Source organism: Lissotriton helveticus, chromosome 1_1 (genome assembly GCF_964261635.1).
Source record: "Lissotriton helveticus chromosome 1_1, aLisHel1.1, whole genome shotgun sequence".
Classification (NCBI taxonomy): domain Eukaryota; kingdom Metazoa; phylum Chordata; class Amphibia; order Caudata; family Salamandridae; genus Lissotriton; species Lissotriton helveticus.
Genome location: NC_136057.1, coordinates 448387610 through 448404192, shown reverse-complemented (window position 1 = coordinate 448404192; position 16583 = coordinate 448387610). Strand labels below are relative to the sequence as shown.

General features: G+C 43.2%; 1 protein-coding gene across 1 annotated transcript in view; it reads right to left on the bottom strand.

Moving 5' to 3' along the window:
- Nucleotides 1-1911: 1911 nt before the first annotated feature.
- Nucleotides 1912-16583, bottom strand: part of KIAA0930 (KIAA0930 ortholog) — a 645174-nt gene continuing 630502 nt past the window's right edge. The window contains exon 10 of the mRNA XM_078673838.1: nucleotides 1912-6410. Coding sequence (XP_078529964.1) covers nucleotides 6370-6410 — 41 coding nt within the window. The 3' untranslated portion in view covers nucleotides 1912-6369. The remainder of the gene's footprint in view (nucleotides 6411-16583) is intronic.

Here is a 16583-nt window from a genome sequence, read left to right as displayed (position 1 = left end):
GATTATTGATAAACGTCACCTGTACACTCTCTGCAGTGAATGTGCTATGAATAGGCGGTGCTTTGGGTGTGAGTGAAAGAGACTGCTTATTAAAAGTTAATAGGTGGAAAGTTGTTAGAAAAATAGAACCGATGCCAAAGCAGTAAAATCAGGTCATCTTCAATTTAATGTGACTAAAGAGCACACAATGGCTGCCACAGTGCCACCATATTTTGTGGGCCCCGCTGCTTCCATCTTTCCCTTAGCCTGTAAGACTACACTGCTTCAGAGTTGGCCTTGCTACAATATTTATGGTTTTGCGGTTTTGCTGGTGGGATGTGCTCACTTTTGGGGTACATCTAAGATATAAACAAAGACGGACCGTAAAAACTGGCTGCAAGTACTTAGGCCTCAAACAGCCTGACAGCAAGCTCCCTGCAGGAACACAATCTGCATGAGTGTGTGTGTGTGTGAGTGTGTGTGTCTGTGTGTGTATGCTAGATCCTTTATTTGACTTTTCGAAAGAATAGGCATGTGTGGTAGCGAGCTGGCACCTCATGTAGTGACTGTGGAATCTATCTAGATATGTGTGTGTGAGCGTGGGTGTGTGTGGGGGGGTGTCTGTGTGGATTGATGTGTGGGTGTGTGTGAGTCTGTATGTGAAAGTGTGTCTCTGTGTGTGGGCGTGTGTTTGTAATGTAATAACTGCACTTTCACAATTGCTTTAGTAACCTTCCTGCTTTCTCAAATTTGCTTGAAAATGCACGATTTTTCTTCTCTTTTTTCAAAATTTTCCGAACCCCCCTTATGGGCAGAAAGGCACAAAAAACGAGTGGGACAGAGGGCAGAAAGGCACCAAAACGAGTAGGACAGAGGGCAGAAGGGCACAAAAATGAGTGGAACAGGGGACAGAAAGGTACAAAAAACGAGTGGGACAGAGGGCTTTGTAAAGGCTGTCTCCCAACTGCTGTGCAACTTCTTCTACTCTTACAGCTGAGATTTTTCTTCTTTTTTTTCAAAATTTTCTTGAGGGGGGTTATCCCCCCAAACCCCCCTTAAGTGGTTCGGGCTCGCTCGCTACGGTGCTGTATGCAAATCACTTTGCGCTCCACCGCTTTCAAATGTCACCCACCGCCCCTGGCTTTGAGAAACAATAATTACAATCGAACCGCAGCAACACCAGGCGAAGGTCAGTGCTGAGGTTGGAGAATCACTTTCCAGCCTATTTCGGCAAAACGTACTGTGCTTAGCTGAGCTGTGAGCACCGTTCACCTTCCTGCCCTGCAGCAGCGAAGGAACCTTAGTATAAAGAGAGAGCGGAAAAAAAGAGAAAACGAGAGAGAGAGACGACTAGAGAGAGTGAGTGAGAGAAACAGGGAGAAAGATAGAGATGAATAGAGAGGAAGAGAGACAGTGACTGAGAATGAGACAGGGAGAAAGAGATAATGACAGATAAAGAGAGTGGAAGAGAACCAGGCGTGTAAAGTGATAGAAATGGGAGGGAGATAATACAGACAGATGGACTGAGCAACAGGGCGAGAGAGACAGGAGGAAAGAGAAAAAGAGAGATATGGGTCGATAAACAGAGAAATAGAGACTGACTTATAGAATGATAGAGACCGAGGGAAACAAATAGAAGAAGAGAACAAGCGCACGGTGAGAGCGTGTGAGCGCGCGGTGAGAGTGTGTGAGGTAGAGAGGAGACGCCATGCGCGTGCACATCGCCTGTCCGTGCGCGCACATGGTTTGTCTCTCTTCGCGCACCAAACCAACAACAATAGTCTTGCCAAGGCGAAGCAGCGCGTTCGCTAGGCGAGACCTAAAAACTGAAGTTTGTTATCGTGGCAACGAATAAAAGATTTTTGGCTAGCGCAAATCGACAGCATGAAATTTACTGCAGCAGAAATCAAATGCCGAAATCGCAAAGGAAGCTGTTGATCTACATAGACTTACGTTTATTTGAATATCACTCCTTCCTGATGATTGAAAACAATTTTACAAAAGAACATATTATTTAACATAGATACACAACAGGAAAGAAACAGAGGATTGTGGCAGACACACACGGAAAAAAGGTGATAAGAAATGTAAAGAATGAACTAGAAGAAAAGATTAAAGAATAGGATGAATTTCTAAGAAACAGAAATGACACAAGTGGGTGGAAATGAGTCAAACAGACAAAACATCACAAAATAAGGAGAAGAAAAAAAGACCAATACAAGTTGAAAGAAGGAAATAAAAAAATAAATAGCATCCTCCAATCTGGAACATACATGGTTAATAAATCGGGCAATGCCAGTAATAAAACAAACCTAAAAAACGGACATAAAACTGGGAACTCGAAAACGAAACGCCGACAGAAAGGAATAGGCTGAGAAAGAATCAACAGTCATCAAAAGAAATCCAATCTTACAGACAAAATAATCAACCTAGAGGCTGTCATGGATGACATCACTTGGTAGATATGCCTGGGTCAGTCGACACACAACATCAGAGTCCTTGAGTGGGAGGCAGTGAGGTGATCCCAAGTGAACACTTGCGTCCATTCTGACGAGTAAGCAGATAGCGGTAGAGCTGTGTAGCCTGCCCACTGCCTCTTTCCACGAGCAGAAGGGCAGCCGAAGCAGAACACGAGGCAGCCTTCTTCAGTCGCTCCGCCTCTTCCGGTCAGTCGGCGCGCGCACCCTCCTTGTTCTTTCCATTGTTCAGCCTCTCAACCAGTCAGGGGCTAGTGAGAGACCAGCCAAGGCAGAAAACAAGGCAGCTTCCTCCTGCCCGTCTGTCTTTTATCGAGGTCCAGGCGGTACTATCGGGACAGCCACACAAGCCATTTATTTCAAGCACAATGTAACTTTGCAGTGTTTTCATTTTAATTCCCTCCAAAAATACTGAAATGACCATACAAAAAAATGTTCAACTGTAACAAAGTGACTAAAAGGATTCCGTATAATGTAGCACCTTCTATCACTGGTAGCACATCACAGTATTTGTAGAACAGCTCTACCAATTCCAGTCCCCCATCACAAATCTATGTCTTCGAAAAGGCCATGGTACCCGAGGCAGAATGTGAACACATATGCTCTAAAGACCCACAAAATAATACCACAGTGCACGCTGACTCCCAAGCTACTATGCACCCTAAATCCTAGTTCAGATTAAAGCTTGACGAGGTAGGCAGCCACCTCAAAGCTCCCTTCATAAGAAGGGTATGCCACATTATACTGCGCCTTAGTGTGCTGGGGAGGGTCAGGGACTTGAGGATAGGGCGCAATGGCGCGACAAACATTTTTAGAAGAAGCACACTTCCTTTTTATCCATAACAATTCAGAGTCTGGCATTTTGGTTCTTTTGGCTTCTTCACTCTCAGGACTGTTGTCTGAAACTGATAGGTGCTTCTAGAGAATCCTTTTTTTGTTTGTTCGAATGTGGCCACATTGCATGAAAGGGACCACTTAAAATGTCAGTGCTCTTTCCAACAAGACGACATGAAAGCTGCCAGAGGACACTCTTCACCTCTACTTCAAACCTAAGGAAGTAAGCGCATGATATTGTAATGGCCATGCTGTAAGCCAGAGGTATGGTATAACAACTTGTAGAGACATTCGTAAACAGGGACAAGCAATGATGGTACCCAATGAACTCAAGTGGCGTGCTTGACCCTGGTGCTGGGCTTTGGTATTATACTTTCAAGGCTAGTCGCCAAAAGGGTCTAAGGGAATAGTCTTAGCTGATGCAAAGCTGTGGTGTATGAACCAAATTTGGCATCTTAAATTATAGTGTGAAACGCCTTATCAGAAAATGCTTCCAGCGCAGATAAACATTGTTCTCTACACTGTCAGATGCAATGTGAGCAGCACAATGAAATATTTCCTTAAGTGCACTGTTATTCTCCCGTAACTGAAGTGCTCAATGAAGGCTAGACTAAACCATGCGAAGAAGCTTCCTGCCTTCCAACGCAGTAATGTACTTCCTATTCTTAATTAGCATTCCCAATATCATTCTATCCATTTTGCTGAATGGTTATGTCTAGAGCCAAGCATAGACATCAGTATTAAAGAACCACGGGCATGCACGCCAGCCAAGTCCAGGAGCTGCAGCAACCTCTGGTCGAACTGCAGACAAGGATTGAAATCTAATACAGAAAGTTACAATTTAACTCTGACAAGAGTGCTGGACTGCCCAAATTACTGCGACTATACATTTTTATTCCCTGCCTTCGACTGCCATCTCCTATACAATTTGCCCACAGCTTCCATTTTTGTGTGTATAGAATTTCAATTCAAACATTCCCTTGAAACTGGTGAGCCCAACCCATTGAAAGTATTTTATAAATGTCAGACCCACCAGCTCCCGCGTACCAAGAATTGCTGTTCTGCATATGGCTAAATCTTCTAATTTGACCCACAATCCCATAATACTGTTTTTAGTGTCCTGCTACAAACTTCCAAGAGTCGTGTGTAGCAAAACTTAGAATTAGTTATTCGGAGCTAAAGAAGCAGCTACTCTACGTCAATTCAACCTGAAATGAAAATAGAAATATGGGTCATAAGTCACCTAACTTCAGTCATACGCATTCCTTTTGGTTTCATACACACAAACGTCTTTTGAAAATGTTACTTGTTTAGGACAGTTTAATAGACCATGGTGAGTGCTTGTTTCAGTATGAGTCACATACTGGATTACAAGTATAATCTCTTAGGGATCACTTATCAGCAATTAACCCTAGCTGGGCTCTCTATCCCATTCACTTTCTTTCTAAACAAATGCAGTGAATAAGTTACCTTTATTAGATTCAAGAGCCGAATGGGACCCTGTTGTGAGCAACTTAAACCTATATGTTAGAGCAGTGCCACCCCAACAATGTGGGATACAGAGTTGTAGGTTCAGCAACATTTCAAGACTAGGCTGACAAGGTTCTTTTAAACCCCAACCTGCCCTTTTCCCTGCGGCAGTCACATTTTGAGCTGAACCAGACAGTGATTGCACCTGCGTTTTGTCCTGCCCTAACCTTTGCACGCTATCAGTCAGATGCATGGGCTCTCAGTAGAACACGAGAGCATGGCATACAGGCTTCCATTAGTGCTTCATCAGGCTGACGTTCCAATGCCCACTGGTCCCTCCCTCTGGTGGATGGTCTCACCTAGAGCAGCTGCATTCCACCTGCCTGAATACACAGGAACAGGTAATGTGGTCGGACAGGGAATCTGAGAAATTAGAAATCGTGTTCAGCCAACTCTGCAAGAGTCTACGAATAGGGCTGTAACCGAGGATGCGCCCTTCAAATGCAGTGCTTTGGATGACAGATCCTCACAGCACAATAATCTGACGGGGATCAATGGCAGGGCCTCACCCTGTTAGTACTGCTCTAATAACACCCCTAGAGATTTGCCTGGTTTCACATTCGTGGGAGACACAAATTTACAGAAAAGACCAGCGATTGCCCAGACTAAGAGCAAGCCTCGCTGAACGGTTGCACAAGCACGTCTCCTTAATGCATATACCTGTTTTCAGTAGTGTTTCGCCCATCTTGCAGCATCGTTTCCGCTACGCTGTGGTTAATTGGTGATAACGTTGGTCTAAAACTGAATCATTTGGGTTTAGAGCCTTTTCGTTATACTTGGGTGTAGCGCTTCTGCTTGTAACCACACTGTATAAAGAAACGCTACCTCCGTGTACCCTCAGATACCGTGCCTTCTTCTGCTCGATGAGATCTCCATGAGACCCACACCCGCATTCACCCTCAGCGCATTAGTAGGTTAATTCTAGAGTTTTCTTCCAAAAACCGCGAACTCAAAACAATCACTTGCACTCACGGTAGCGGTGCGCTACCGTCACATAACGAAATGCGACATGGACAGCTGACCCTCGATGAACTGTGGCGCACTCAGGCGCGCGCTCAAATCCCACAGCGTGACACGGCCTCTGCCCCGGAAGTGAGTGCGACCGTACAGATCGGGTTCATCTATGTACAGTAATGGAGCATCAAGTTCATTGGTACATTTGGAAACTCTAAGTCAATTTCTTACCAAAGCATATATATAAATGTCAGCACATATTACGTACATTTCGTTGCATTCATTGTCTCTGTAACAAAGTAAACATCTTAGTAAATTGTTCGTAAAGCATTTACGTTGTTTTTTTTAATCGCAGCCCCTTTTCAATTTTTGATACGTCCTCGCCTAGAACACTATGAGGAGAAGCACGGTACGCACACTCTTCGACTGCAGAATAAAGAGGCACTTTTGATTGGCTGGTATTCTTGAAGACTTCCCTTTTCTCTCTGCACGTACGTGCTCCTGACACTAGGTGGTAGTACTGTCATAGAAAACCAACGCAGGTCTGGTAATGAGGCACTTGGCAGCAAGGTTCCAAGGCAACGCCAGTTCTCTGCTATGACATCAAGATGGGCTTCTGTCGCACCTCCAGGATATCTAGAAGGATAGAAAACATACATAAAATAAAAAAGAACTGTAAAAACATATTGACAATCCAAAGTAAGGACAAAACACAATAGCAAATTCTACAAAAATACCACGAACATACAGTGTTAAAGCTAGAGGTAGGCGAGCCAACAAATGAACAGGGAGAGCCGAGCCAAGGGTCTCTGGCTCGGCTCTCGGAGTCCGTGAACGAGCCAAGCCCAGAAATGTTTGCTATGTAACTCGTACAACAAACATCGCGTAAAACATGAAAAAGGCTCTTCAAAATTCAAAAAAGCATATTTATTTAACATGTTGAACCTTTAACACTGATCCGTCACATTATAGCACTGCACTGAGCAGCACTTGTTAAAAGTGATAGATTCTAAACACACACTTAGAATCATTCCTGCCCCCGCCCTAACTACAGTGCCACTAGTAAACTAAGAGGCAAGACAGGTGTCATGTGAACCCTATATGTGCCCCAGATTATTATAATCTGGGCACAACATTATGAACAACATTACAATTCAGTAAATCAGAGTTTTTTTGTAGAGCTGGTATTCTGAACTGACGTATTTTAAAGTGCATCCATACACAATTAGGAAGAAAAAGGAATTTGGGTGCAATATGAAAGGTGCCTAAAATCACCCAATTTAAGCAGGGAAGCTACGATTTATGCAGGTTTTCTAGTTTAAGTTTGTCTCACCTTTTTATCTCCATGCTTAGTTTTTACCTCAATGTGCATTTTCAGCAGTTTCTATATCTCCTTCACTGCTGGCGTCGGCTAACAACCGTCGCACGCACTACCTTCGTAGTGCTGCGCACGTCTGTTGGCCGATGGGACCCTGCCCACTACGCTAAACCGCCGCACCGTGGCGGAATTGCCGCTGCGGTTAAAGGTCAAACTCGACCCAAAGGTACTGGAGTGCTTTACATGAGCTTCAGTTACGTTACAGATGGTCACATTCATTTTTTTGTAGGCATGGGCAGATTAAGTGATTTGCCCTGAATCACAGGATGTTAGGTAGTCGCCAAGTGTTTAACCTGGCTCCCCAGTTCCAAAGTCAGCAGGTCTGGCAGTAACATCACATCCTGAGTAGAGCAGAGAGTGACAGGCAAAAGCAACATGAAAGTTTGTCTTATTATGTGCTTGAGGTTCCAAAAGGACCTTGAGCTGAGCGAGAGCCAGGCTTGAGCCTGGCTTCAGCTTTCAGTGGCTCGTCCACCTCTTGTTAAAGCCTCATCCGCCCAAGAAGTCGGACCTACAAAAGCATGGAATATTTGGAAAACCGGTCAACTTTTCATTATCTTGTTATTATAAATTCATTAAACTAAGTTAAGTACAAAGTATTAATAAAATAGATACTTACCTGAGCTACATTCATAATAATAGATCTATGCATTAACTGACTGGCGCTCATTTCACTACGATCTGATGGTGTAGGAGCTTTTATGTATTAATCAAGAATTTGCATTATTAATAGTGTCCTGAGCAAGTAATCTAAAATCCAATCCATATGTGTTTCCGGACATGGAGCTACTGTTTTTTTAAACAATGTCAACATGACCTGTTAAAGTGTATTTTCTTGGCTTATGCAAATTAGGCCTCAGTTGGGCCTCAACGCCATCTTGTTCAAAATCGATGTCTCATCATGTTTGTGCTTCATTATTTCTGCTGCACGTAGTCAAGCAAGACATATTATGTCTATTTCTGAGTGACACTGTTCTCAAAGACTCTCCAGCATGGGCTCACTATTATAACATTTTTACAAGGAGCTTCCGCTTGGACACCGTATTACATGTATTCACAATTGTTTATGGAAGTAGTTTGTTCTGACACTTCGGGATGATATTAGGCTTGAGGGGGTTGAATCAATATTCATGTAGTGGGTTAGTGCTTAAATGGTAAGGCTATATAATTAATTAAAAAAATCCATATTATGATTTGTTGATAATGTATTTCTTTGCACACATCATAATGATTCCGCAGTTTTTGTGTACTTATATGGGGAAATATCCTTTGATTTTGGGAGTGAGCCAGAGACTATTCCTTTGCACTAGGCATTCTGTCTGATTTCTTACTGATCTCACTGCACATTTGGGACTTACCTATTTCAGATGTTCCCTATTATTCTGCATTGTACCGGTTACTGAGAGCTTTAATGGCAATGGTCTATCCATTGAAATGAGATCTACTGCATCTGCACTTCACAATTTTTGCAGTGTGCTTTTTCAACTTTTGTAATAAACATTTATAGCTTTCCCAATTCAGCTCTAGAACTCAATTACTGAGTCAGTTCTTTCTAATTTGACTATATTTTTTATGCTGATTTGCACCTTATCTTTGGACACATACCCCCTGAATATTGAGGTTTACACCATCTTCAATCCACCCAACCAGAGAGCATCCTTTGGAGGTGTATGATCTTAGGGGTACAACGCACCCACAAAAATGTTGGTAGCAGAGGATGGTTTGAGTGGGTGGCTTTAGAGACTTCTTTTTGCCCTTTTCTCAGAATGGCCTTCTGTCTATATTCCAGAGTCCACTTTCGATTATAAACTGAGTTCCGGACATTGTGGAGCTGTTCCTGAATGAAAAGGATTGTGAGTTTTAGTAAGTTGAAATGACTATTGAGAGTGAGAGTTCAGTGTGTTAGTGGGATGTGTAGTTGAGAGTGTGGTTTGTGTTGAGTAATGAGTTGTTATGCTGTAGGTGAGATTTTTGGTTATGTGCTTATGATTCTTGGTTCAGTTGGTGGTTTGATCACGGTGGTTTTGATGTACTTGTCAAATTTGTAAATTGCATCAAAAAGGTTTTGGTTTTATTATTCATTGATTTAGGAAATCAGATCTGTCATAATCTAAGGTCTCAAGATATTATTGTTGAATTTGTCTGCAAATTGGTAGTGGGAATTGCATGGCGCCCCATTCACACTAGATAGGGATTTTTCAAAATTAATCAGTTTTCTTTCAGGTTTTGGATGCTTAATTTGGGTTTGTGCTTCTTGCTCTTCTGTGCCTGGGAGTAATTATACTAATCAAAGTGGGTTGCCACTGGACAGGAGTCTGTTTTAGTGTAAATTTGTGATAAACAACCGCTGCAAACGAGATAGCCTTAGTCCTACTGATTGCAGGATTATTTTCATTTAACTTGTCGATTTTTTCCCGTTTATGTTGAGCAGACAAGGTTTTTTTTAATTTTGTGAGCATGCAGTGACAGAAAGAGCTTAGCATTACTTTCCAACTCACTGAAAATATACAGTACAATTGGTTAGCCAGCTAAGAAGTCAGGCTTTTACACAACCACGCTGGGATTTGTTGATGTTCATTTATTCATTTTGTGAGAAATTGTGATATTTTGATTAAGAATAATGGGTACTGTGTTAAAAACGCCATAAGCTCCTACCATACCTGCTATGGAGGGAGAAAATATTCCTACAGGTGGCTCACCTGTGACTGCATGTGGAACACTGTGACGGCATGTGGAACACTAAGGTCGGTACACTCACTCCAGGGTCCCACAGTGACAGTGGGGGTGACAACAATTACATTAGGTCACCAACCCATTCACTTTCATAGTGCCACAGGAGCGCCAACATTGCTATGGGGACATAGACGTCGGTATCGTGACAAAGAGGCACTACATCACTAAGAAGAGAGCCCTGACAGAGATGCACTGGCAGGCAAATCAACACAGAATACAGGGCCTGATTTAGATTTTGGCGGATGGGTAACTCTGTCACAATGGTGACGGATATTCCGTCTGCCGAAATATAAATCCCATAGGATATAATGGCAGGGGCGTTACTAGGGGGGAGTGGGGGGTGCGGACCGCACCGGGTGACACCATCACATGGGGTGACACCGTGCAGGCCTGCCAAGTATCATCATAGGGCGTGACGCTAACGCATTTCTGGCACATTTGACACCTGTGCGTGCGCCCGGGCCGGCAGGCTTCACTTACCAGCGCAGGCTCAATAACAGTTAAAAATCTCTCTGTGCCGTGCTACAAACTTACAATATGTCCTCTGCTGCCTGGAGACTCTCAGGCGTGGCCTGCCCTCAGCAGAGTCGTTGCGTTGCAGGCTCTGTGGCGCTGTGGTGGGGGGATGTGACCTCATGTCAGTCAGAAGCGGCGGGCCGGAGCTGGGGTCGGACTCGACTGGCACGGACACTATCTGTGCACCCGCTGCGCCTCATGGCTCCAGGACTGCATTTGCTGAGGGAGTAGTTGCAGCCACGAGACAGACCTTTCGAATTGCCGCTCGCATTCTCAAAGTAAGTGAGTGCCTCTAAAGTTACAGGGAGCCCTGCTGACGCTGCAACCTGTTGTGAGACAGGAACGCAGTGGTTCGAGCCTAACAGAGGGTGGGAACTGTCTAAGTTTCCTTTTGAAGAACATGACTCTTGCGGAGGTAGCGCTGTGTGGGCAGCCGCGGTGGGTAACTCGGAGGGAACAACTTCCAGCACACAGGTGACAACTGACAAGTTGGAGCATGAAACTGAGATCGTCTGTGAGAAAACACATTCTGAGGAGCTCCCCAACAGCAGAGACCCTGCTGGAAGAGCCTGAGCAGCGATTCTCGAGATAATGAAAAGTCACAGTCTCTCAACGCACTCAGCCTTAAGGTAAACACCGACGCTCATGCGGTTCTATAACTCTCGTGATTCGTGACTTTTTTTTAAGATTCGTCATGAAGTATTATGCACTGCAATGCTTTACGTTTAGTTATCTAATGCTAAAGTACAGACTGTATATTTATTAGCCTTCAAGATGCAATGGTGTTACTAAGCAGCAGGACTAAATAAACACTAGCTGTTCCTAAAAGATTGCATCGTTGTAATCAATGACAGGGTCGAGTGTATATTTTAAAGGGCGAGTCTTTTTTTTTCAGTGCATTCTGCGAGCAAACTGATTAAGCTTGGGCCCTGAATTTAGCGCCTGTGAAAGGGAATGTGTCGGTTCGTGCTCAGGGCGCAGTTGGGATCAACATACTTGAACAGGTGTGTATTTAAAACAGGCTGTATGTATGTTCATTCAATCTTTGGCCTCTGTGTGGAGTGTCGTAAATATGACTCCGGTGATTTTGGTGGGAGAAAGACTCCAATGGGGCTTATTTACAATCCCCTTGCGCCGCGCCAATTTTAATATGGGAAAAAGCGACGTACCAACGAGCCAACAAGCCCCAAGACTGCTAAAGCAATTGTTTAAGTGGGTGGTCCCTCCGGGTCTCAGACCAGGTTGTAATTAAAAGTTAGCATTGCAACTGGTGTCACTTTTGGGCCTAATAATCATGTCCCTAATTTTACAGTCAAAAGCACTGCTCAATTTCTGACCAATGGATGTAATCCAAATCTGTGATTTAGCTTCTGTTTATATTGCACGTGTTTTACTGGTCCCGGAGTAGCGTGATACTCGCCGAAAAAGAGATTCGAAGCCTCGTCAGGGGTAGTAGTAACTAGTAAGGGCTATATAAATGCAATTACAATACAATACTTAATCTTCCATTCCCAAAGAGCGTTTATTAATTCTTGGGGGCTATGTTTCTGTACTCCGGCAGCTGAAAGGAAGGGCACAAATTGAAACTGTGCAGGTCACATAAAGCTGTCCCTTGGCTGGCGCTCTGCACACCAGTCGTGAGGGGGTGACACCATAATCTACCGCACTGGGTGACACCAACTCTAGTGACGCCACTGTATAATGGGATGCATATTTCAGCAGACGGGATATCCGTCACCGTTGTGACGGAATAAACAGTCCGCCAAGATCTAAATCAGGAAGTAGATCACTGGCATACGGACACTAACCAAGAGTACCGATTATGAGAGGGGACTAACGAAACTGGAATGTGAACTGTTAACAAAGCCGGGACAGTCTCACTCGAACACTGACAAAGCTCCCTGGTAAATGATCACGGTCACAAGGATATTGACACAAGCATATCAGCCCGGACACTGAAATGGAAGTATCGACAATGACATGCGAACACTGACATTGAAACGTGGACACGGGGCACTGGCATGGTGGAGCTTCTCTATGGGACGCTGGCCTAAGGACACTCAGAACAGTGACAAGGCATACACTGGCTGGGGAAAGAAGGCACGTCTACTCACATGTCGATAACTGACACACCACTCTTAGGTTTCCCAGTTCATGTGTAAGTAAATGGTGCAGTGCAGGTTTTTTTCCTTTGTATTCTGTGATTTGTAGTGCTGATGTTACAGCAGGATCAAAAGGACTATAACTCCCAGAAAAGTACGAAAAAACCTGGACTAAATGAGTTATGCTTAAATTGAGAGTTCTGCTGACTGCAGGATTCTGACACATGGGACACTGACATGGAGACACTGAGACTGTCAAGTCAAGTCAAAAGTTATGTTTATTATGACCATAGTCTTTAAACAAATGCAAGAGACAGTATCACAAGTTTAAAATATTCACATAAAAACCCTAAAACATTGTAAAAATTAATCCAATATCGGTTAAAACTCTTACACGCCCTTATACTTTTACCAACGTCAGTAAAATTACATCTGAGATAAAACTTATTATTGCATTTAAAACACATTCCTTTCCTTTAGTTAGAGTATAATTTCATTGATTTAAAAGTTCATGCAGTACTACTGATTATTCCTGGTTTCTTAGTGCACTCAGTACCACCTTCATATATTTTCCCAGGGCAATTGCAATGTCAATAGTGGGAATTTCAAATAATAGACTTGCCGCCTGCGCCCTTGTTCTTATATCGTGTTTTAGAAACACAGGCCGCAGCCACAGTTTCCGCTGTTCTAATAAAGTCAGACAATCAAGTAGGATATGCACCAGGTCTCCTTTGCATCCTAAGGATCAGACTGAGTAGGATGGGCGGACGATCCTTCCGTGTTCTGGCGGCTGATTTGTGGAATTCCCTTCCTGTACACATCCGTGCCCTAAATAGTCTAACTCTGTTCAGGCGCGCCATTAAAACCCACCTGTTTGCTTCGGTTAATTGATTTTCTCCCTTTTCAGCTCTGACCTGTTATGTTACTGTATATGATCAGGCGCCAGGACGCCCCTTCGCTGGGGCAGCTGCGCGCTGAATAAAAGTTATTAACAAAACATAAATTACACTTGCAGCACCCTTCCTGGTCTAGCATTTTTGCTTTCAGATCTTTATTCGTTAACCAAGGGTAGATCCCAATCCGCAACCTTAATATCTCCTGCCTGTAGCCGCGGTTGGGTAGGATGTCTAGATAGGGAAACCAATTTTCGATTAACCAGGAGTTCATCATGTGTGCTACTGATTTCTTCTTCGCTAAGTATCCCATATCAATCATTCTGGATACTTCCTTCCCATTTAATTTCAGCTCACTCTTAGTACATAATACTTGATACGTTTCCTGGATCACCTCTACCTTTAGCCTTTTACAAATTTGCATCAATCTTTCCCTGCATGCTTTTGCCCATTTTAGGTCACTATTTTGGATTTCTTTCCTGCACCATTGTGCTACTTTTTGCCCATCTGGATCTTCAAATCGTTTCCAAAGTCTAATTATTGCCATTTGCGTTTGTATCTCCCAAGACTTTGTGCCTATTTCAATTCTTATGGTTTGGACCATAGACGATTGTGGGAGAGATAGGAGGCTTTTTAGGCATTTCCCCTCCACCAAGTCCCAAGCCCCTTTACCGCTCAAATAAAGGATTTATGCTCCATAAAGGACTGGGGGGGGGGGGGTCATTGCCTCAAAAGCTCTTAGCATTGGTCGATGTGACATCTCTCCATAGTCCCTATTAAACATTTTTAGTCCGCATATTAAAGTATGTGCTTTTGCTTTTTGTGCTTCCAGATGGGTACACCAGTTCAATGTCTTATCAAACCATATACCTAGGTATCGATACTCATTAACCGTCTCCAGTTTAAGCTCCCCTAGGTACCAATTAAACCTACTTGTCTTTTTCCCGAAGCATAGGATTTTTGTTTTATCTAGGTTAACTGTTAGGAATTTGCTAGCACAGTATGCATTGAAAGCGTTAAGCTTTCTTTGGAGGCCTCTCTCGGTCTGGTCTACTATTACCAGATCGTCTGCATAGAGTAAGCAGGGCACCTTGTTTCCATCCATTCTGGGACTTGCACTACCCTCAACCTCTAGATAGGCCGGGAGGTCTGACAGGAATATGGAGAATAGCTGTGGGGCCAGAACACAACCCTGTCTTAGGCCATTGTCAATGGGTATTTTTTGTGTCAGTGATCCCTCGGTGTCCTTAATGACTTGCGCCCAGTTTCCTCTATGTAATTCCTTTATTATGGTCAGTAGGTCATTGGGAATGTTTACCTTCGTTAGAGTTTCCCATAGGCAGACCCGATCGACTGAATCAAAGGCAGCTCTGAAGTCAACGAAACAACAACATAACTTGCCATTTTGTTCCGTCGACTTCCTAGCCATAGCCCATAATGCAAATCCGTGGTCTATCATGGAGTGCCCCTCCCTAAATCCTCCCTGTTCTATGGGTACAATTTGGAACTCCTTTACCCATGCATTAAGTTGGTTCAATACAATTTTTGAAAAAACTTTCTCTCCTATATCGAGGAGGTTAATCAGTCGGTAATTTTGTGGTGCCTCCATACTCCCTTTCTTATGGATTGGCCTGATTATTGCGCCCTTCCAAGTAGGTGGCATTATGCCTTCGGTAAGTATTATGTGGAACATCTGTGTAAAAAATCTTGCCCACCACTTTACTTCTGACTTCAATATTATTGCAGGAAGGTTGTCCGGTCCTGCCGCACGAGTCAGCTTCAGTTCTCTTATTGTATGCTCTACTTGCTTTTCCTTAAACTTGGATTTGAGATCTTCTGATATTCCTTGCCATTTTTTGGTCTCTACGAGATCTCTGGGTACTCTTACCCCATCCAATTCCCTTATATACTCCTCCCATGCTGCCTCACTAACTACACATTTTAGTTCACCATCTGTTGGGTCAATTGCTGCCTTTACCAATTTCCAAACTTGTCTTAGGTTTTTTTCTTCAATTGCTTCTAACAGATTTGACCAACATTTCTCTTTATATGACCTTTTTGCGTTGTTTGCCATTTTTTTAAATTCTCTTTTCAGCTTGTTTATGTGTACCTGTCTCTCATGCATGAAGTTCTTTTTTTGCCTTTGGGCTGCCCGTATCTCCCTTTTTTTTAGATTGGCACTCAGCAGAAAACCATTTTACTCGGCTGGGCGGTTTTACACTAATGTGTTTGTCCCTTTTTAATTCTATTCTTAGGCACTGGACCACTTCTTCTAACTTTTCTATGAACCATTCCAAATTTTTGTTCTCTAAATTTCCAGTCTCAACTTTAATTTGCACGGCCTTCAGTTTTTCCTGATATTCCTCCGTAAGTCGTGTCGTCACCCGTTTAGGGTACTCGACCTCTTGGGGGATCACTTTGTCTCTAGGCATTTTGCTTCCCCCAAATATTGTTAGGTGTAATAGGTTATGGTCGCTAACCTCTTTTTGTTCTATCTTAAATTCCCGTACTTGGGGGAAATTCCAGGCTTGTAAAAACATATAATCGATTGGGCAGTTCTGTAAGCCTATTTTAAAGGTTTTCCCTGCTGGGCAATCTGTCTTCAATCTACCATTCACACATTGGAGACCCCTACCTCCTAGGGCATGTACTAATTCTAATTCCTGTTTTGATATCTCCCCTACTGGAAAGCTAGCAGGATTTATTCCATACACCTCTAACAGTTCTCTATTCCAGAGGCCTTCTTTGGATTTAATTTGTGGTTAAAATCCCCCATTATTATCAGTATGTCCGAAGCGTATTTCTCTAGTATAATATCGACATCCTCCTTAAAATACCTCATCTCAATTTCATACACTGCTTCATTATCCCACTGCATGTATACATTCATCACAGACAACATTTTGTATTTCATTTCCACCGTCAATAGTTCTATTCTGCATGATTGAACCCATTTACATTTCATTTTCAGCGGTGTTACTTCTCTCAGTACTTTTGTTGAAACCAGTGTCATCAGTCCCCCCGATGGGCGGCCAAATTTTTTTTTTCGGGGCCGGGCGACTTAATTGTAGATATCCCTCGAAGACTGGGGTTTCGTCGCATGTCCATGTCTCTTGTAGGCAGGCAATGTCCACTTTGTTTACTATTTCCTTTATATATTCTCGCTTTTATTCTCGCTTTAGCTCAT